Source organism: Podarcis raffonei, chromosome 2, assembly GCF_027172205.1.
Source record: "Podarcis raffonei isolate rPodRaf1 chromosome 2, rPodRaf1.pri, whole genome shotgun sequence".
NCBI classification, from domain to species: domain Eukaryota; kingdom Metazoa; phylum Chordata; class Lepidosauria; order Squamata; family Lacertidae; genus Podarcis; species Podarcis raffonei.
Genome location: NC_070603.1, coordinates 40,563,412 through 40,584,471, shown reverse-complemented (window position 1 = coordinate 40,584,471; position 21,060 = coordinate 40,563,412). Strand labels below are relative to the sequence as shown.

Sequence of the window (21,060 nt, the reverse complement as noted above, 5' to 3'; positions counted from 1 at the left end):
TGAAACCAGTCTGAACCCAGATTGAAGTGGATCCAAATAATCAGTATCGTCTAGGAACACACGACACTACTCCTGTGATTGCACCCTTCTCTCCAAATAAAGGTAAAAGGACCCCTGACCATTAGGTCCAGTCGCGGACGACTCTTCGGTTGCGGCGCTCATCTCGCTTTACTGGCCGAGGGAGCCGGCGTACAGCTTCCGGGTCATGAGGCCAGCATGACTAAGCCACTTCTGGCAAACCAGAGCAGCACACAGAAACGCCATTTACCTTCTCGCCGGAGCAGTACCTATTTATCTACTTGCACTGCGTGCTTTTAAACTGCTAGGTTGGCAGGAGCTTGGACAGAGCGACAGGGGCTCACCCCGTCACGGGGATTCGAACCGCCAACATTCTGATCAGCAAGCCCTAGGCTCTGTGGTTTAACCCACAGCGCCACCCATGGTTTAAACAATGCAATCTTCTACTTCCAGGGGAAGTACACTCTTCTCTCTGTTGTCAGTTAGGTGACAAAAGGTCACTGGTAAGTTGCACCCCCTGCCTTCTAGAAACAATATAATTGCAATGGGGAGACCAGCCTGGCTCCATCCATCAGCCACAGAAGAAGCAGCCACAGGGAGCTAGCTCCCTCTTCCCCACCAGAAGGTCCTGTTGCTAGTTGCCCTGGGGCTGCAGGGCTGAAAGGAAGCATACTCTGGACTCAGCCAACAGTCAGGGGACTAAGAGCTGCTGGGCTGGGTGCAGGGGTAATCAGTGTGACGGGCTGCTGCAAAGGAGTTACCATCCCAACACTGGTGTCTTATTGGTGCTTATTGGTGGGCAGTGGCAAACTGGCTGCACTGGCAAGCCAATCCAGTGCCCCCACCTTCTCCCTGTCCCAAACTGTGTCTCCATAAATGGCAACGATGGTAGCTGTTGGGAGTGAGTTTGTGTATGTGTGTGATTATAATCCCTTGAGGATCCTTGAGGATCATTTGATATAAAGGCAGAATATAAACACATAAAATAAACAGATCCAGAAAGTGTGTATAGGATTGCAGCCACAGTTAAGGCTTTTTAAGCAGCTGCCAAGTCATCTGCTCTGACCCCGGAGAAACCAAGGAGAGAAAGAAAGATCGGTTGGAGGTTGATTTAGCAAGAGAGGCAAGGGAAACATCCTTCACTGAAGGAAAGTCATCTGTCTCCCTCACCAGTGATGGCAGGCACTTTGGGAAGAGGAAGCCCCTTGTTAACAACCTGAGTTTTGCATTCTGGCCTGCACATAGTTCAAACCTTTGGTGACCTCGAGGTCAAAGGTTCCACCCCCCATTCATCAGCCCCTTTCAGGTTAGGCGCAGTCACTGGACACAAATGGCTACTTCCCCCTCCTCACAGAGGACAGATGGTGCGAGATCCTGTTTGTGTGGAAACTAGATCTTGTCTCTGTTAACTTTCTGCCTAGGAGACAAAACCTAGAAGAGTCCATTAGTTGCCTGGCTCCTAAGTCAATATCCACACTGTCAGTTTGGGCTCAGGTACTACTTAAGACCAAGTGGACCTTTAAGGACTGGACTGAATGAGTCTTGCTTTCCTAACAATTCTGCAGCTTTCCCTTAACTGTTTTGCAAATCTGAGTATTTAAAATCATCCGGTTGCATGCATCATAATGCGCACAGTTTTGAGCAAGCGAAAATGTCAGTTCGTTAGGAGTCTGCATGCTCTTGACACATGGGCATATCTTGGTCTATAATGTGAATTATAAGGCCTGCCTTGAATAGATTGTACCTTTGATCTATCTTCCACATGATACTCCAGAGGATGGGATGAGAATGAATGAGTGGAAATTGCCAAGATTTTGGCTAAACTCCCTGATGATTCAAACTATGTAATGAAAAAGACAACAGTGGAAGGTGGCAGACTCCCTTTCACTGAAGCTATTTAAGCAGAGGTTGTTGAGCCATCTGTCAAGGAGAGATGCTCTCTTTGCAGAGAACTTAGACCCTCTTGCAATAGTGGCATCCCAGAGGGAAAAGAGGCTCCTTCTCCCTGTTGTTGTTTTTTCATACCATGCTGGGTTAGGAGGAGCGACTACTCTCTTACTACCCCAGGGCTGCCCTGGGATGCAGAAATACTGATTTTCACCAGTACTGCACTAGTGAAGAAGAAGCAATTCTCCCTTCCCTGCAGTGCCCTGGGGAACAAAAATGCCATGGTTTCCTTCCCAGGACAGTGCGGGTGCAAAAGGAGATCATGCTATACCAGCGCTGCCTTGGGAAGTAAAAGCACTCCTGGATGCTGCATAAGGCTGTGTTCTGTTTCCTAACACCTCCTTCATATTCCAGGGATTGAAATGGACCATCAGCACTGTGAAAAAGAGCATACTAAGAATAAAGACTCTGTTGGTTTGCTTGACAAAGCGTTCCGTGCGGTGCGGAAGATGTATTACAATCTTTATATATCAACAGGCACTGGTCCAATAAGAAGGCAATATGTTACCAGTATTGTGCCTCTTACTCTTTGCACACCCATCCCACCTGCAACAATCTACCTAAAGGGACACTTGCAAGATCATCTCATGTCTTACATGCCCCATTGGCCATTGCACTTCAAGAGGGGGCCTCCGGCAGATACCATCCCATCAGGGAGCCCATTCCATACAATGTAGGACTTACTGGTAGGTCTTTAGCATAGTGGCAGCTATGCTTTGGAACACCCTCCCGCTACATATCAGACAAGAGCTGTTTTTTTCAAGGCCCATTGAAGACCTTCCTTTCTCAGCAACCCTTAAAAAAAACCAATCCCAGTCCGTATCTCTATTGGATTTTACATGTTATACATGAAATTATTTTATGTATGTTTTTATTGTTAAAACACACAGGAAGCAATTAGTACATAGAATCAATCAAATAAAAAATGTGGTTGATATTGGCCCCATTTCCACCTGGCTTTTGTGAAATGGAGAAGGCAAGACATGAGAGGTAGAAAACCTGACATGAGATAAAATGTTCCCTCCCTTTCTTTGCATTTCCAGCACTTATTATCCGTTTTATACATTTTAGCTAATTTAACAGGTGTAATGTACCATCTATAAAACATTTTATCACATGTGGTGGGAATGTAAGAAAGTTAAGAACTTCTGGGAAGGGATATATAATGAATTAAAAAAAATGCTAAAATATACTTTTGCCAAGAAACCAGAAGCTTTTCTTTTAGGAATCACAGGGAAAGAAATAAGAAGGAAAGACTGTAAGCTATTCCAGTATGCAGTTGCGGCAGCAAGAATTCTACTAGCCCAGAAGTGGAAACAGGAAGAAACACCGACAATTCAAGAATGGAGAATGAAACTAACAGACTATGCGGAACTAGATAAATTGACTAGAAAAATAAGATATTCTAAAAATCAAAAGTTCATCGAAAATTGGGGGAAGTTTGTAGATTATCTGAAAAATGTATGTGATTTACAAACAACGCTAGTGGGGTTTCAAGAAGCACTGTAAAGGTTAAGATGTATTGTTTGGGAAAATATATATTGGAAAAGGTGAAAGGTAAAAGGCAATGCAAAAAAGGAAATGCGTTTTAGTTAGGAGTAAATATGGATGATTACCAGAAAAATCGAAGGAAGTCTCAAAAGTACAATTTGTGAAAATTTGGTTAAAAATGTATAATTTTGGTTGTAAACTAATAAAAAGTATATTAAAAAAAAAAAGAAATCACAGCCAAAGAAATCACTGACAGACCAGCACCTGTTTAAAAAGCTCCAATGAAGGAGAGTCCACCAATCTGTTCCAATGCTGAACTGTGTCAAAATGTGGAGAATTGGATTTAAGATTGCAAAAATGAGAAATAAATCCAAACTGGCACATTCAAAAAAAAAAAAAAAAAACCTGACATGAGATGGATGCACTCTTGTGGCCCCTATACAGGACTAGCCCACACTGCCAGGGACTGCAATGAATCTTTCGGTCACAAATCCTTTCAGCCGCCCGCTGCTATCCTTGCTTTCATCTTCCTTCCAATGATTGCTGCTAATGAAGAGCAGACAGATATTCTAAGTACAGTGGTACCTCTGGTTATGTACTTAATTCGTTCTGGAGGTCCATTCTTAACCTGAAACTGTTCTTAACCTGAAGCACCACTTTAGCTAATGGGGCCTCCCGCTGCTGCCGCACTGCCGCTGCGCAATTTCTGTTCTCGTCCTGAAGCAAAGTTCTTAACCCGAGGTACTGTTTCTGGGTTAGCAGAGTCTGTAACCTGAAGCATCTGTAACCTGAAGCATATATAACCCGAGGTACCACTGTAACAAGTTCACAGGTGGGTGATCGGGATAAGGTGTGCACAGCACTCCAATGGACTGCTTATCCCAAGCTATGCTCTGACCCTATTTATTGACTGCATCCAGACATTACACTAAACTGCAGTGAGGTTTTGCATAAATGAGTCCTGGACTTGTACTCTCTCCTCTTCACTCTTTTCTTTTCCTTCAGCAAAGGTATGGGTGGAAGGTTGGGAGGTTGGAAGGATTTGCTTCTGCTTTCATCTACCCACAGTTTGCAAGCCAGGACAAAGTGTGATTAGGTTTACCTATGGTTTGTCCAAGGATAAATGCTAGTTATACCAAAGTTTCTAGCTGATATAAAGTGACAAGCCTCTTGGGATAAACCAAAGTTAAAATCAACCACAGTACCCAGTTTGTAAAAAATGGCAAACCGCAGTCCTATTCAGATGCTCTTTTAACCATGTTGAAATAACACGTTGAGGGGCCACACTAGAAGAGAATCAGGGAAGATGAAGGATGATTTTGCATGCAATGCTATACTACCTTCTTTTAAAAAAGCAGTATATGCAATCCAGTTCATCCATTTCTCTGTGTGCAGTGCACATCATGTAATATTTTGGAGGAGCCAAGATTCCAAGTTTAAAGGCACAACCTGGGTGGGTTCAGGGACCATGAGTGATCTGAAATGCATAAATATGTTATCAATAGCAATGTGAGTGTGTTAAAACAAAATCCCAGCACTTGGAACTGCAACAAACATGCACATGTCTTTAAGGTTAAATTTCAATGTCTAGAAAGTGAACCATACAGTTCTATGCATAGCTACTCAGAAGCATGTCTATTTTCCCAAGCAAGTGTGTATAGGATTGCAGCCTAAAGTTATTTTCATCACCATGCCCAACACACACTGACTCATGTGCAAAATCTGTTATCTCTAGTCTCCTCTCCTCACTGCCCTTGACATTTTCTTATCAGGAGCCAAAGAATCCTCTCGGCTCTGTATATTTTTAAAGTTTGCTTGTGTTGCAGGGCGATAGAATAGGGGACATCTGTTTGTTTGGGGATCATTGGGTTTCCCTTTCTGGTTTGGTTTGCATTTCACTTCCCCAACTTCACAATGCACTCACAATGAGCTCCAATTTGTCACCTTCTAAGTACATTGCAAATATGTAACTTGTATTTGCCAGAATGTTATCTGGACAGATTTGATTGCATGTTAAGATCCCAAGGGGATGCGGGTGGTGCTGTGGGTTAAACCACAGAGCCTAGGACTTGCCGATCAGAAGGTCGGCGGTTTGAATCCCTGCAACAGGGTGAGCTCCTGTTACTCGGTCCCTGCTCCTGCCAACCTAGCAGTTTGAAAGCACGTCAAAGTGCAAGTAGATAAATAGGTACCGCTCCAGCGGGAAGGTAAACGGCATTTCCGTGCGCTGCTCTGGTTCACCAGAAGTGGCTTAATCATGCTGGCCACATGACCCAGAAGCTGTACGCTGGCTCCCTCAGCCAATAAAGCGAGATGAGCGCAACAACCCCAGAGTCAGCCACGACTGGACTTAATGGTCAGGGGTCCCTTTACCCTTTACCTTTAAAATCCCAAGACCTCCCCCAATAAATAAAGACACAATTGACACAAAATTTAGTTTAAGGTTATTAGCATAATTTTGGCCACAACTTTATTGATTACAGATTGTGGGTGGTTTATTTAGGCATTGGTTCCCAACTAGCTGCACCTGGCCTTGGCAGGGCAGCACTGACGACTGGACTCCAGCAGAAGTCAGTAAGGATAAACATCCTGGGGGAGCATTGGACCAGGCTCAGATTCAAGCTCATCCCCAAATGCTCCCAGGGGCTCTGATGTGGCCCTAACCCCTGGGAGCGGATCAGACAAAAGCAAGGCAAGCCCCTGGATTCCTTTAACGGAATACCCTTTCGCGCATTGGAGGGGCAGGTGTCACAACCTCCCCTCCCCTCCTCATTGAACCAATGCCTAACCGCCAAACCTTTAAAAGTTGTGATGATTTGCTACGCGGCAGGTGAAACCCAAGTGGCACCAGCCAGTCAGCCAAATGGGAAAATTCCTATCGGGTCCCTGTCCCAAAAACAGACAACCCACAATGGCCTAGCAAGGTCATAGCAATACCCTAAATGTAGGGAGGGTGAGCGGGTGATCCGGAGCACGAGGCGAAAAGAGGAAGCTCTACGCAACGTGCAGCGGTATATATAGATCCCTTGGTTAATGCATGAAATGGTCCCATTGGCCAGAATTACCCCAGCAATTGAGGGACCACCAATTGGGTTGTTGTGGCTATCCAATCGCTCCCACCCACAACAGTGGTGAGGTCAGCCTTAATGATCTCACCGCAACGCGTGTTCTCTGGGAGGAGGACACGATTTCCCAGTTATTTATATGTTTATCTGCAGCTTCTAGTAGAGGTGGTCACCAGCCTTTGGGGGCCCCACGCACACATTTGCAAACTGAAAAAACTGTTGTGGGCACCACACACACGTGCCACAACCAAGCACACGCTGCAACCTGTGCTGTTGGCATCAACAGAATGCTTCCCTCAAACCTAATTTCAGTAGGGTGTGGAGACCAGTGAAGGTGTCTGCAAGCAGGTGTGCATTCACAGACTCAGTTTTGGAGACCCCTGTCCAGTATTTCAAACCTTTCTGCTTGGTGAAGTTCACAAGCTGCATATCATTCTTGCTGACTTTGGCCTGAGCAGGTACACTGTAAGCTACCATGAACAGCTCCCAATTGCCAAGAATCTGCATCTTTCTCTCCAACCAAGCACTGACCCAGCCTGACCTTGCTTAGCGTACAAGATCACAGCCTGGAGCAGCATAGCTGCAGGCCGGTCGGAAAACAGATGTCAGCTACAGACACCGCTCATTGATACTTTGCTATTCCCATTTATTATTTATCCAATACTTGATCTCTGGGTCAATTGATGTTATGTTACAGTGAACTCTTCAGCCATGCTTTTTATAACAAAGGCTTCACTAAGAATAACTGTGCTGGGAAGTGGAAAGCAGGCCTGTCAAAGGAATTTATTCTTCCTCACATGATAGACCTGGGGCCTGGCATCTTGCATTAAGCGGCAGTGAGCATTTTGAGGATTTTTTTCAATGAACTCTTGGTGAGAACATATCAGGAGCAAGGGTATGCCTCCTGGGAAGTCAGACTCACCCCCAGAATTTCCTTTTCTCAAGATTTGTTTCCCTTTCCTGCTACTCCCCTGATCAAGGGCAGTATTTCATAACATCTCAAAATATATGCCGGTGTTTCCTCTGGTCCTAGTGGTCCTGTGTCATCAACCTTATAGTGTAAGCCAGGGGTGGTCAACATACTGCTTACAGGCAACGTGGTGAAATCCTGAAAGTTAGGTTAGGTTTCTAGTCCTCGTGTTTAAGAGATGTCTAAGCAGCATATATAGGGCTCGGAAGGCAAACAAGATAATCTGCCTGTGTGTGCTTTAAAAAATCTTGTTTCTCAGCTCATCTTGCCTGCTATTGAATATTTGGGGTAGTAAATACTACAGTGGTACCTCAGGTTAAGTACTTAATTCGTTCCGGAGGTCTGTACTTAACCTGAAACTGTTCTTAACCTGAAGCACCACTTTAGCTAATGGGGCCTCCAGCTGCTTCTGCACCGCTGCCATGCAATTTCTGTTCTCATCCTGAAGCAAAGTTCTTAACCTGAAGCACTATTTCTGGGTTAGCAGAGTCTGTAACCTGAAGTGTATGTAACCTGAAGCGTATGTAACCTGAAGCGTATGTAACCTGAGGTACCACTGTACCTCATATTGGTCTCCTCTGGTGGTTGAAAGACATAGTTGCCGGGAACTATATTATGAAGATGAAGGCTCAGAGTAAAAAGATTCATGGCTCGAGTGGCATCAGCAGAGAAATGCTTCATGTTCATTAGCTATGGTTTAATACCTACCACATTCATCCAAATTATATGCGCATAAAAATGCAAATTACGTACAGCCCTCTGGTTCATTATGCACTTGAAAATGGCCCACATTACTAAAGAAGCTGCTCACCTGGGATATAATGACACAAGACGTGGCAAAGCAGGGGCCTGATCCACTGAATAAAGGTTCAATTCCAGGTGTTTCCAATAAAAAGGGTCAGGGAGCCGGTAATAGAAAAGGCTGCTAACCGATTGATACTTGGGTTTAAAAACAAAGAAAAATAATTGATTTGTATATAGCAGAGTTAAAAGCTCAGAAGCTGGAACTACCCTGTCCCAGCCCCCTACTCACTCCTTCACACATCACCAGCATTGCTTAAAAAGGTAAACAGAACACACAGAAGTCCCATTGGTGAAGGGAAAAAAAGGTTCTTTACTTAGTGGGGTTTTTTCATATTTACAAGGTTGGTTTTGGATTCTAAGCCTACATGGTGGGAGCCAGTGACATGACTGCTCACAACTGCCTCCTATTTTATGCTCAGAACAACCGTGTCAGGTAGGCCAGACTGAGAGAGCAACTGGCTCAAGATCACCCAGGAAGTTTCTTGCTGAAGTGGGAATTTAAACCCGAGACCTTCCCAGCTCTGCTCTGACACTCTGACTGCTTTTGTGTCTTGGCTCCAAACGGAACTTGAAGATGCTGAACTTCCACGTTTGAGATGCAGAACGGAAAACTGCAAATATATCATTCTAAGTGGACATCTGTAGTTTCCCTGCACTAGCATCCTGTGTGTTCATGCAAATTAAACATCCATCGCAGCACTCAGCAGTAAAAATGCTACTTAAACGTGATATATGCAAGGATACCTCAATACCTTAATAACCATGCTGTGCAACAGGTTTGCAGGCCAACGCTCTCTGCCAGGAATGTCACCAACTAACAAACTACCTGCAATTAAGCTCTTAGAAAGATCTGCCCTTAGGTGAGCTGCAGAGAAATATGGTTTACATGGAGATAATAGAGGTCTGTGACATGGAAATGGTACCAGCAGCAGCTCTGGCTGGAAATGATCTCTCCATGGAGGTTTTGTCTAAGGGTCTGCAGCTACTTCCTCGGGGGAGAAATCCAGGTTTGACCCTTGTGCATTGTTAGAAGTGCCAGCTAACTGTTTTTGCATTAATGAAGTACTCCTTCTCAGCTTTCCTAGTCTTAAAAAAGTGTATTATGTTCTATATTTTTTAATTATCTCATTCACAGGCATTGTGTTCTTTGACAAATGCTGGGCTTTCTCATTTACCCTCTTTTCTGGAGGAATGGGGTTGCCAGGGGCACAGGAGATACAGCTGAGTAAAGGGACCTGCTTCCAGGTCCTGGAAGCAGCTAAAGTGGGATGGAGTTCTGAATCAGCAGCTCTCAGTGAGGCTGTGGAGCAAACTCTTCCCCTTTGGCTGAGAAGGGCTTGTGTCAAACCACAGGAACAGAACTAAGCTCTGACGTCCATCATTCAGCTGTAGTGCAGAATTACCTTTGGCTATTTTTCTTTTAATGATTTGATTTGCTTTCATGCCAGAAAGATATATTAAAAATAATTCACAACCAGATTAATGAGGAGAGGGAAAATCATTAGAAATCAAAAAATGAGATAATTCTACTGTAGACATGACTGATGGCAGTAAATAAATCATATTTGGCTGACATGACTTAATTAGTTGGAAATATAGTGCTTTTTTAAAGTTGCTTAGGTTAAGCTTTTAAGCTTTTGACACATAAATTCTGAGCTAAGTATCTCAGATGTCAAAGCAGGCAGCTATAGCTCTTCACTCACGTCGTTTGAAAAACACACATATAATTCTGAAATTTGATTTAATTTTTTTTATAGACAGCAGGGTGCTTTTCATATTTTTAAGGAGGGTTTTCAAAGGGTATTGCAGCTGAGACATCCTAGGGATTGGTCTTTCATCCCCATAATAAGCTTGTTTACCACTCCAGCCAGTGGCACATGTCCTAATAATGGACCCACACATTACATGCTGATTTTCTAAGTGTTACATTTTACAAGCACAAGAGAGTCTGTCTTTCTGTCATACTCTAACACCACCAAGATATGCAACTAAAGTAGGCTATTTCAAGGAGAGTGGGAGAACGTGCGCACTGAATTCTCGCTCGGTCCTTTTGTGTTCTCCGGGGCTAAGTAAACTGATGGCAATTGGCAAGACTTGTAGAGTAGGGGGGAAGGTGTTCTGCTCCAAGAAATCAGAGTAATCAGTGTCAGATACAGATGGTGTCAGAAATTGTATGTTTTTATTTTCCCTAATAGAAGAGTGACTGCAATTCAACCCAGCAGTGAGTGGGGGGGGAGAGATTCAGTGCTGCATTTGGGGACGTTGTAGCAATTGGTTTGCATTTCCCTTACACTGGGTAATCTGATGTCTACAGAGAGAGAGAGTCCATTGGATGTGAAAGGTCTATGTATATACACAAGCGCTTGTGCGCTCTGATGGTCCCAGTGATGTATGGTGCCCATCAACTCCATGACAACCCCAACAGATGGGCATTTTGCTGGTAAGTAAATGATGTTTCTAGTAGGCTTGTGCATATTTATTCTTGTTATTTACATTGTGAATCAATTGATTGACACACCCTGATGTTAAACTCCCAATCAGGCAGCAGATTTTGGGGTGGGTGGAGGTAAGGCAGCAGCTCTATTCCGCTTGAGTCCCTTAAGCTAAACTGCCCTGCGCTTGCCTATTGCCTTCAGATACAGTGGGAGATGCCATTCCGTTGCCAATTTTGACATAAGAATCAACCACCAGGCCAATGGGACTCTATTAGGGGAATGGGAGGGGACCATCTTGTTCTCTGATTCAGGAAGCAAAATGCCTTGGGGTGGCCCTGATTCCCATGCCAGTTGAATGCCTTCTATGTTGGGAGTAAAGCAACAATGCTAGCAATAAGCTATCTGAATCAGGGTGGGGGCAATAGGCAGAAAGGCGAGCTGCTCTTCCTCCTTAGGGATTCATTCTGTTTTAGTAACTACTTGTTGGTAAAATAGATCACTTCCTCATTTGCTGCTTTCCTGCTTCTTCTCCAAGTCAGTCAGTGTCAGTATGAGCTAGCAAGATGCAGAGTTAACTTATTAGTTCCATCTTTACCACATTTAAAAGTCAGGGCTTTATGTGTGTACAGTAGCACCTCGGGTTAAGAAATTAATTCGTTCTGGAGGTCCGTTCTTAACCTGAAATTGTTCTTAACCTGAGGTACCACTTTAGCGAATGGGGCCTCCTGTTCTCATCCTGAAGCAAAGTTCTTAACCTGAGGTACTATTTCTGGGTTAGCGGAGTCTGTAACCTGAAGCGTCAGTACCCTGAAGCATCTGTAACCCGGGGTACCACTGTATACTCACCAGTATAAAGTACCAGTAGCTCTTTCTTGCTGTCATAGCAGCCATTTTGTGCTGACACTCACAGCACTTTTATCAATATATGCGTACCTACACCTCATTTCGGTGAAACCTAAACTTAGGGCTTTCTTTGCCGTGACAAAAAATGTTTTCTTTTGCCTTTCAGCCAGCAGTCATACTAGACTATTTCTGCACAAGGCTGCAGTGCATTTGCCAAACTCCAATATTATTCACAATCACTGGATGAACATTTGAAAACCATGTGCATGCCAGTTCCCAGGCTGCGATGAGCTGCTGTGTAACTCCTAGAAGCACCATTTGCAAGATTTAACTCACAGCTCACATTGGCTAGTGCCAGTTAAAAGGCATTTCTTGTGGCCACCCAGTGGCTGTGTGAATGAACCCAGAATGCCCTGGCAATGCAAGTAGAAGTGTCAGGTGGCATGGTTTTACTCTTACTTGTTCCCCTCATCACCAGCACTTATTTGATGATAAGGCAACTTTTGCTGTTGTTTGTGAGTGTGTAATCTCTTCCTAAGTCTCGAAGGATGCCAGTGGGCATATCCTCTCCTGATACCCACAGTTGTCCACACTGCAGAGGAATTGTCTGCTACATGCCACTGATGCACCAAATGTCATTCTTCTTGCTTATTATGCTGGATGGAGCTCAAAAGCGTGCAATCATATTTTATTGTTAATTTAATTAATTTTATTGCAAACTGCTTCAGGGCTCTTACTGGGAATTGGTTTAGGAATGCAAGAAATAAATTCATTGCCCTGTTAAAAATAAATGTCACTCCCCTTAGAAGCAGTGACATTTGAGGGCATTTACTTCTTCCAACAACATTTGTATTAATTTATGTAACAGGATTTGTATCCTGCTTCATCATCAAAGCCTCTTGGTGTTTTACATAGAATATAAAATATATGTTAAAATTACTGATAAAAATCAGGTATATCTATATAAGGTAGGTAAAGGTAAATGGTAAAGGACCCCTAGATGATTAAGTCCAGTCAAATTTGACTATGGGGTTGTGGCATTCATCTTGCTTTCAGGCCAAGGGAGCCAGCATTTGTCCACAGACAGCTTTCCAGGTCATGTGGCCAGCATGGCTAAGCCGCTTCTGGCAAACCAGAGCAGCGCACGGAAACGCCGTTTACCTTCCCGCCGGAGCGGTGCCTATTTATCTACTCGCACTTTTTGGCATGCTTTCGAATTGCTAGATTGGCAAGAGCTGGGACAGAGCAAAGGGAACTCACCCTGTCATAGGGATTTGAACTGCCGACCTACTGATTGGCAAACTCAAGAGGCTCAGTGGTTTAGCTATATATGCAATTACAGTGGATGCTCAGGTTGCAAACGTGATCCGTGCGGGATGCACATTCGCAACCCGCAGCGTCCGCAATCCACAGTGGCACAACTGCACACGTGCAGGTTGTGATTTGGCACGTCTGCGCATGCGCAAAGCGCAATTTAGCGCTTCTGCGCATGCACAACCGCTGAAACCCAGAAGTAACCCATTCCGGTACTTCCGGGTTTCGGCAGTCCGCAACCCAAAAAAACGCAACCTGAAACGTCTGTAACCTGAGGTATGACTGTACAGATATATAATAAAATACAGTTATGTAGTAAAATACATGTCAAATTTACATGTTTGGGGAGGCTTGCTTTTGCAAAAAAAAGTTTTTAGCAGGCACTGAGAACTATGCAGTGAAGGTGACTGCTTAATATGAATGGGCTGGAAGTTCTCAAGTGGAGGCGGCCGCCACAATGAAGGATCGGCTACCGCTATCACCTCACATCCATATTAATGTGCTACCAATCCCCAACCACTGTTTATATCTGTCTTCAGTGGGTGTGATCACATAGGGGTGGCCTAGATTGTGGCATGCAATGGGAATCAGCTGCAATAACAAGGCTTTGTGAATGCTGCTTCACTGTTTTCTTCTCCCTGAATGGAAGGCTCAGGTCTCCCAATTAGCTAAGGGTTTATGGCGACAAATCATTTTCTGGTACAAGCCATGCTGGACCATTTCTCCTCTACTTCACCATCTCAGGGTGAATGACTAGTTCTTCCAACACAATTGAAGACTTAGGGCTGAACTACGCCTGGTCTCAGTTTGCAAGCCTGAATATACAGTGGAGAAGGAGAGGAAGGCTGTTACACTTACGCACTCTCTCTCAACCACATGTAGAAGTCTAGATGCAGCTGCGACTTCTTACCTAGAGGAACCTGGTAGGCTACAGCAGGACACAGGCTGTCAGACTAGATGGATCCGAAGCAAATCTCTTCAGTGAGGAAAATAGACTATTAACCTGCTTGTGACTTCCTGCATTAATTTGCAAACCTAATAGTTCTTTTTTTATTGCTGGGGGTCGGGGGGAGATAAATGTACCCATGCCAAAAGTACATGTGGGTCAGTTGCTGCAGACTATTTTGGATTTGTCTGGAGTGCTCCATTCCCCCACACGCACACACCCAGATATGCAGAAGCTTATTTTCTTTCCCTCCTTCTTTAAAAAAGTGTAGCATAAAAGCATCTTTCACTATCCTCCTCCAGAACAAATATGAAAACAAGGCTGCTTTTTCAAGAAATGGTGTCTGCATTACAAACATCTGTATTTCCCTAATCATTAAGCAACTGGTCTCCTAATTTATTATGGGAAGAGGGGGACTGATATCTTAATATGTTGTAAAATAGGAAGCATTTGTTTTGGTCCCAGCAAAATCGCCAATCAGGGATGAGAGTAGCCTTGAAGCAGAGGCTATATTTCAAGGTGGGTTTGGGAAACTTGTAGGCCATGAAAAATAAACATCCATTCATGGCTTTAAAACAGTAGAGTTTGCTTTGAGATTTCTACCTGGAAAGCAGTCCAGGTCTGTCTCAACCCTTCTTCTCTCTCTTCACTAACACTTTGAGGTTGCCAGATCTCTGGCCAGGGGTGCTTCCAGATGGGTACTTATTGTACAGTTGTTTCTCCTCGTACATGCATTGTGATTTAGTTTTTTGCAGAGTTCACAACAGCATCAGCATCAAAATGTCAGTTTACACTTTCTAGAGAAAATCTGGTTGATGTTTTTTAATTCAAAAACCTGTTTCTAACAACCTGTTTGCAATACCTCAAGGAACTGTTTGCAAATGAAGTCTCTATCAAGAGTCACCTTAAAATGGAGCTATCCTGTATTTGGAGCTACCGGTATCCTGTTATTTTTCAGAGGCACAAAATGTTTCGGAAGCTGTTGAGACCTTGCATCACCAAAATAGAGGACATGCACCACATCACTCTCTCGGGGCAGTGCTACTGAGATCAGGGGGTTCAGAATGAATGAATAAATGTGGGGTTCATTCCCTCTGGGATAATCCATCTGTGCCAGCAGTTAGTGGAACCATTCCCCTTCTCTTTCCTGAATACTCCTTTTTCTCTTTCCCTCTTTCTTTCTGCCCAGTACATCCACAAGGGAAGGATAGCGTACTCCTGCAAGAGATCTGATTGCTTATATAGGGCTTCTGAAATTGGGCTGAGGGGCAGAATTTGTTTACCACCAACTCACATCATCCAGAGGATTTCTTCCAAACATCCCTGTGTAGAATATTGTTTTCTGTGGAATAATAATCCCAAAAGTAGACCTGAGAGCAGTCCCTTGATCACCCATAATTGAGGGGGTTAGGATATGGCAGAGGTGTCCAGCTAGGGGGCTCCACCACCATGAAGGCTCCTACTGAAGAATGTGCAACAAAGAGAACACAAAGGCTATTGGTGTTCCTGTTGCCAGTTGCCAGCATAAGTTCCCAAAGCAAGGCATCATGGGGATGGAGCAGGGTGGACCATTGATCTGCTCAATCCAAAGCTGCTCCATTCCCCTCAGAGAGGCCGGATGAGAGCCCTTCAGTAAATAATAATGGGGGACAATTTCCATGAAAAATAGTATGGCTTTATTTCATCTGTACCTCAGAGAGAATCCCTCTTCAACACAGAATGTTATGGAAAGCTCTCCTGAGGACATCTGCATCTTTATATTTCCTATACTGTGAATTTAAATTGTTTTATTTTACATGTGGCACTTTACTTCTTTATGCAAGCAGCAAGGCAATGTGTAACGATACTGATAAGAGTATGTATAACCACTCTGTATTTCACTGTTGAGATTTGTACCGGGGGGGGGGTATTATATAAAAACTGAAATAATACATAACATTTATTTTTAAAAAACAAAACAGTACTGGGGGATACGCCCTTTGCCCTCATCAGTCACTGCACTAGTCTATCCACCACTCCACTCCCCTGACCCCAATTTGGATTCCTCTGATAGCCAAACCTTTTGTTTTGATTTCTGTTTACCCACACGCTGAAAAGGAAAATGAGGTGGTCTCCATGGTTTGGTAAAATATATTTTATTTCTTCATACAAAGAAATAGTATGAATCAAAATTTCATTTTCCTAGAAACCTCTGTGTAAAATTAATTTGTGTTGTACATACCACAAAATACTCAATTTACAGTTTTTGCTTGCCATTTTGCTTTCCTTTACAAGTAGACTAGTCTAAGATGTATCATGTTACAGCAAACACACACACAAAAATATTGCTAATATCTGGACGTACTGCTGAATGGAACTCAGCCATAAATTAATGTTACCATGTGGGGGGAAACAAGTCCAACCACACCTCGTGAGTTTCAACTGGGTGCCCTCTCGTGAACATTAAAAAGTTAATGTATGGAAGCTAGCTTGAACAGTTTCAAATGCCATATGGTACAAGGTCCACCATGGTTGCCATGATGTGTAGGTAAGGTCTTTTAAATTAACTGGTTTCATAATATTTCTGCTATATAGTCTGCACAGCCAATTTTGTTCAAGATACCGAATGGTGAAGTAGTGGCAGAATTATCACTCAACTTATTTCGCAAAATCATTCGGAACAGGTTCTGTGGATACAATACTTACTTTGCCAATTTGATTTGTGCAATGGAGAGGAAGGCATCTGGCTACAAACCTACTCAGAGAAGAAGGAAAAGTCCAAGCACTGAGTTCTGCAAAAAGATTTTGAAATGGAAAACAAAGGAGAGCTATAAAAGAAAATCCCACTACAATTTCCTGGAGCAAGAGAAGCTGCGTGGCTTGACAGCATGGTTATCACATAAGCATGTCACAGATTCTGTTGAGAGGGGGTCCAGAAAGAGGAGGCTAAGGGTGCATGTGTTGCATCTCACTTTAGTAGGAAGAAGGTTCAAGCAACTTTTTCTATAGTTGCATTCCTCCAGGTGTTTTTGAAATCCCACTCCCATCAGCCTCAGCCGGCATGGGATTGTGGGAGTTGTGGTTCAGCAACATCTGGAGGACACCATGCTGACCAACCCTGGTGCAAAGGATGGAGTGAGGTCTACAGCAAGGGGTCTATTTAATGTATTTTGTAGTGCTCAACATGTAAATCAGGAAGGGGAACCTCTGGTACTCCAGATGTTTTTGGAATCCCGGTCATCCCCCCAGCCAAGGTGCCCAATGGTGAGGGGTGATGGGAATTGCCATCCAACAAAATTTGGAGGGTGCATGATTGGGGAAGCCTGTCCTAGAATGCTGCCTCACCAGCAGATGATAGCAAACATCATATGTCCAAAGATGGCTAACACAGAGGCTGAATGTTCATATGAATGTCTACATCCTTAGAATAATGTGCATGTGCTCATGCACACACAAATTGTATACAGCCCTCTGAGGAATCCCACATTCCATATGCAGTCACTTCTCAAAATAAATCTGACAGTTATACCCGCATTGTTCAAGATGTGTCCAATGTGGGACACTTCAAGAATGTGTTGAGAACTGAAACACACACAGAAAGAGAAAGAGAGAAAGAGTACAGCTGAACAGAGGTTTTAATACAAGATGGTAGCTCACTCACTGCAACATTAGTCAGACATGCCCAACCTTCTCAAGTACCTACATTGGGAGCAATTCTCCTGGAGGTCCAATTATAATGTGCCAAGATGTTACATTCAATTCACCTTAGCGTAATGTGATTGAGGGCAGGGGCAGGAATAGGCTGTTTGCTAGTCTTGGGGGGCGGGTGTGAAATTCTTTGGCAAGGTTCAGACTGTCTATGGTCCCTGCATGTTCATTTCCAACCCCTCTCTCAAGGGTTTAATGAAGTGCATACTTCCCCCCACATCCCACTTGACCCCATATGAAAGTCCACAACTTTCAGCTCAGCACCAGCGGAGGGAGGGATTTAATTAACTCTCTTAGAAAAAGGCTGATGAGGCATGTAACTCTGCATGTTCTAATCTGAAAGCACCCTGACTGCAGGGCTATCAGCAATCAGGCCTATCATTCAGTTATACATAGCAGGGAGTGGTTCACTATACATGTTCAGACTGCATGGTCTTCTTCTACAAGACCAGCTTTTTTAAAAAAGAAGCACCCCATATGAATTGTGCCCGAAGGAAGCATTTCACATTTTCAGCAGGAACAAGTTAAAGCTGGACCAAATATGCATAGTTGTCAGTCCAGGAAATCTGCTTAAAGGTCAAGAAAGCAGAAGGAAAAACTGTAGAACATTCAGTAACTACTGTAGCAAAGCTTTCTACAAGGAGAGAGAGTTGTACACATCAAGGAAAACATATCTGAGAAACAGGCAGCAGCTATATGGCTGGAGAGAATCTCCTTCTGCACTCGTGCCATGCCCACCTGTAAAGGCTTAAGCTAGGCCTAAATGCTTTGAGTTCCATGAAATTTCATAGCCAACCAAAAACTCAATTGCAAGTGGATTGATCTGGAAAAGGGAAGGCAAAATATGCTAGCTGGAGGGCCTTTCACAAAAGTGTTTCAAAATGCCTAGTACCCGTATTGGAAAATAAAATTGTGCTTTTAAAAATTCTTTCTCCCTTACCCACCAACCTTTCTTTTATATTAATTTTTCTCATAGAAGATACTTAGAAGCACTTTCCAGCACAAACTGAACCAGGCTACAAAAAAGAGAAAGAGCAGAGTAAGGATTCAGCACTGTGGAATGTTAAAAACACAGCTATGGGCTGCTACAGTGTGGTTAGGCAGCTTAGTGAATTAATTGCTTAAGAATTAAAAATAAATTATTATAAAATAGATTTCTGTACATTTTACATATAGACCTATCTACATATATAAGGGGGATAGCAAGCTGAAATGAGGGGATTAACTCTGGCAAGAACGTCGGCATTAAACCATCAATCCCAGCCAAAGTCATGTCCAGTCATCTGGTAGAACTTCATGTTGAAGGGCCTGTAGAATTCCCGCAGCCTCTGGACCACTTCCTGGTCTATGTTGGGATGGGTCCGCCCCTTGGTTTTGCCCAAGCAGTGGGGCTTGCTGCTGCCTTCAGCCTTTTTCAGGCATGGGAAACCCTTGGTTTTGTTGAAGTAGAAGTGTTTGTCCGTGATGATCCTCTTGAGGCCCAGAAAGTCCTGGACTCGGCCTAACTCACCAGCTGGATCGCTGATTAGCCTCTCCCCACTGACAAAGAGGATCTGCCCAATGGGGAAGTACAGGAGCCAGTTTTCCAGGTGCTTGGCGTAAATGCCGATCTGGATGGCACTCCAGGAGGTATCAATGAGGCCCGTAGTCCTGTTTTTGAAGGTCAGGCTCTCAAAGGTGGGGATGTCAGGCTTCTTGGACAGAGTTTGCGTGTAGTCAGAAATGGCTCTGGTGACTGGGTCTCTCACCACCACAATGAGCTTGGTGCCCTTCGACATGGCAGAGATGCGAGCCGGGGCTTCCTTGGTGACAAAGTAGCTGGGAGTTTTCTCCATGGTGATCTGCCCATCGAGAGTTCTTGGCATCAAATCCCTGCCAAAGAAGAGAGAGAGGGAGGGAGAAGAAAAGCACAGAGTGGTTAGAAACACTAATGGGCAATAATTACAGCACTCTTTTACAGTTCTTGGTACTGACAATACCCAGCAAGATTACTTACTCAGCCAAGGAACAACAAAGCATCATTTCAGACTTAAGTACATCATGAATCAAAAGGCCAAGATGTACCCAAAGGTCTCTTCCGTAATGACATTGTTTATTTCATTTATGAAACACTTTATGAAGTAGCACTCCTACTTCAGGAGGTTTTTCAGGAAGTTTTATTATGAACTGTGCCACATATAACGTGCTTAAATTTTGGTGCCCACCACATTTCAACTCTAGCTGAGTTAAGCTTACCTTGGTTAGAATGAACCAAGAGTTCCACCTTTCTGAATAACAAGACAGTTTGTTCTAAAATGTCCACCCATCCATGGACATAGCAATGACTGATTTTAAGGGAGGCAGGCTTTATGCTGGGGAGGCAGAACCAAGGTATCTGCCATGCAATTGGTCAGTTAAGTATTTTTATTTATTTACTTGACCTGAAGGGGGGAAGCTGCCCCCATGCACCCCCCCCCCAGCTACACCCATGCACCCATCTCCTTGTATGCACGAGAGGAGATAAGGAGGAGAACAGAGTTTATGTCTGAGGCTCACCACAGGTTATTTCACTATATGACTTTAAATGTGATTCAGGTGATCAACGGAACGATGCTGCTCATTCAAAGGGTGCAGGTTCTGTCAAAAAACAAACCTTTGACAATCACCAATATTTTCTAAATTGGGGGCATGGTCACAGAAGTGCAAGAAAGAAGGAGTCTCTTCAGGAGATGCAAGCACCCCACACACCCCTTTCCATGCATACTGCTTCAGGTAGCAATAGAGCCCTACCTCCTAGAACCATCTCAGACAAAGGAACTCTTAGGAGCTAGAGAACTCCTTTCATAAAGATTTCCCCCACAAGGCACCTGGCGCTAGGTGAAGCAATGTATTTACCGTGCAGACAGACTGGCCCGCTTTGCCTGTTAACCACTTAAGATTTTATTACATTAGTGTTCTTGCACAAGACAGCTTTAATCTCCTCAACTCCTCCCTCACCCCCCAAAAAGGCTTAAACGCAGGATGCTGAAATAGTCATTTAGCAACACACATTCCTGGAGGAAAAAAACACCTCAGCCCTCTAATGCGAAAAACAGTTTGGAGACAGATACATTTACAAAGTCAGTTGACAGGTGGCCACGTGGTAATCCAATAGCTGAAAGCCTAATGCCTTTTGTGGCAGGTTTTTGTCCGCACAGAGGGATTCTCCACTAATCTGTTGACACTTCCCAATAAGGAAAATTGAGGGGGGGGCTCTTGTTAGTGATGTGGCAGAAGGGGGGGGAGGAGAAGTATTTTACATGCTGTTGCTGTCTTGGGCTTACAACAACAAGCTGACAGGTACAAACAACCAGGCTCTTGAGCTTTTATTGCAAGGCCAGAAGCTACAAAAACAGAAGAGCCAGTCATTGCACATTCAATGGCCTCTCTAATTTTTATCAAAGGAAAGGTGGTAGGATCTCCACAGCCAAAAAGCAAGCAACTGGGGGGGTTCAAATAAAATGGTTTTCAGCTGGAGACACTGGAAATAATGTTCTTTTCCAGCACTGGTTGCTAGCAGTT

The 21,060-nt window shown here is 43.8% G+C and overlaps 1 protein-coding gene across 1 annotated transcript in view; it reads right to left on the bottom strand.

Annotated features, from left to right (window-relative positions):
* Window positions 1–17,631: 17,631 nt before the first annotated feature.
* The window catches only part of LOC128407595 (heparan sulfate glucosamine 3-O-sulfotransferase 3B1-like), a 29,434-nt gene continuing 26,005 nt past the window's right edge, over window positions 17,632–21,060 (bottom strand). Inside the window, exon 2 of the mRNA XM_053376133.1 lies at window positions 17,632–19,392. Coding sequence (XP_053232108.1) covers window positions 18,774–19,392 — 619 coding nt within the window. The 3' untranslated portion in view covers window positions 17,632–18,773. The remainder of the gene's footprint in view (window positions 19,393–21,060) is intronic.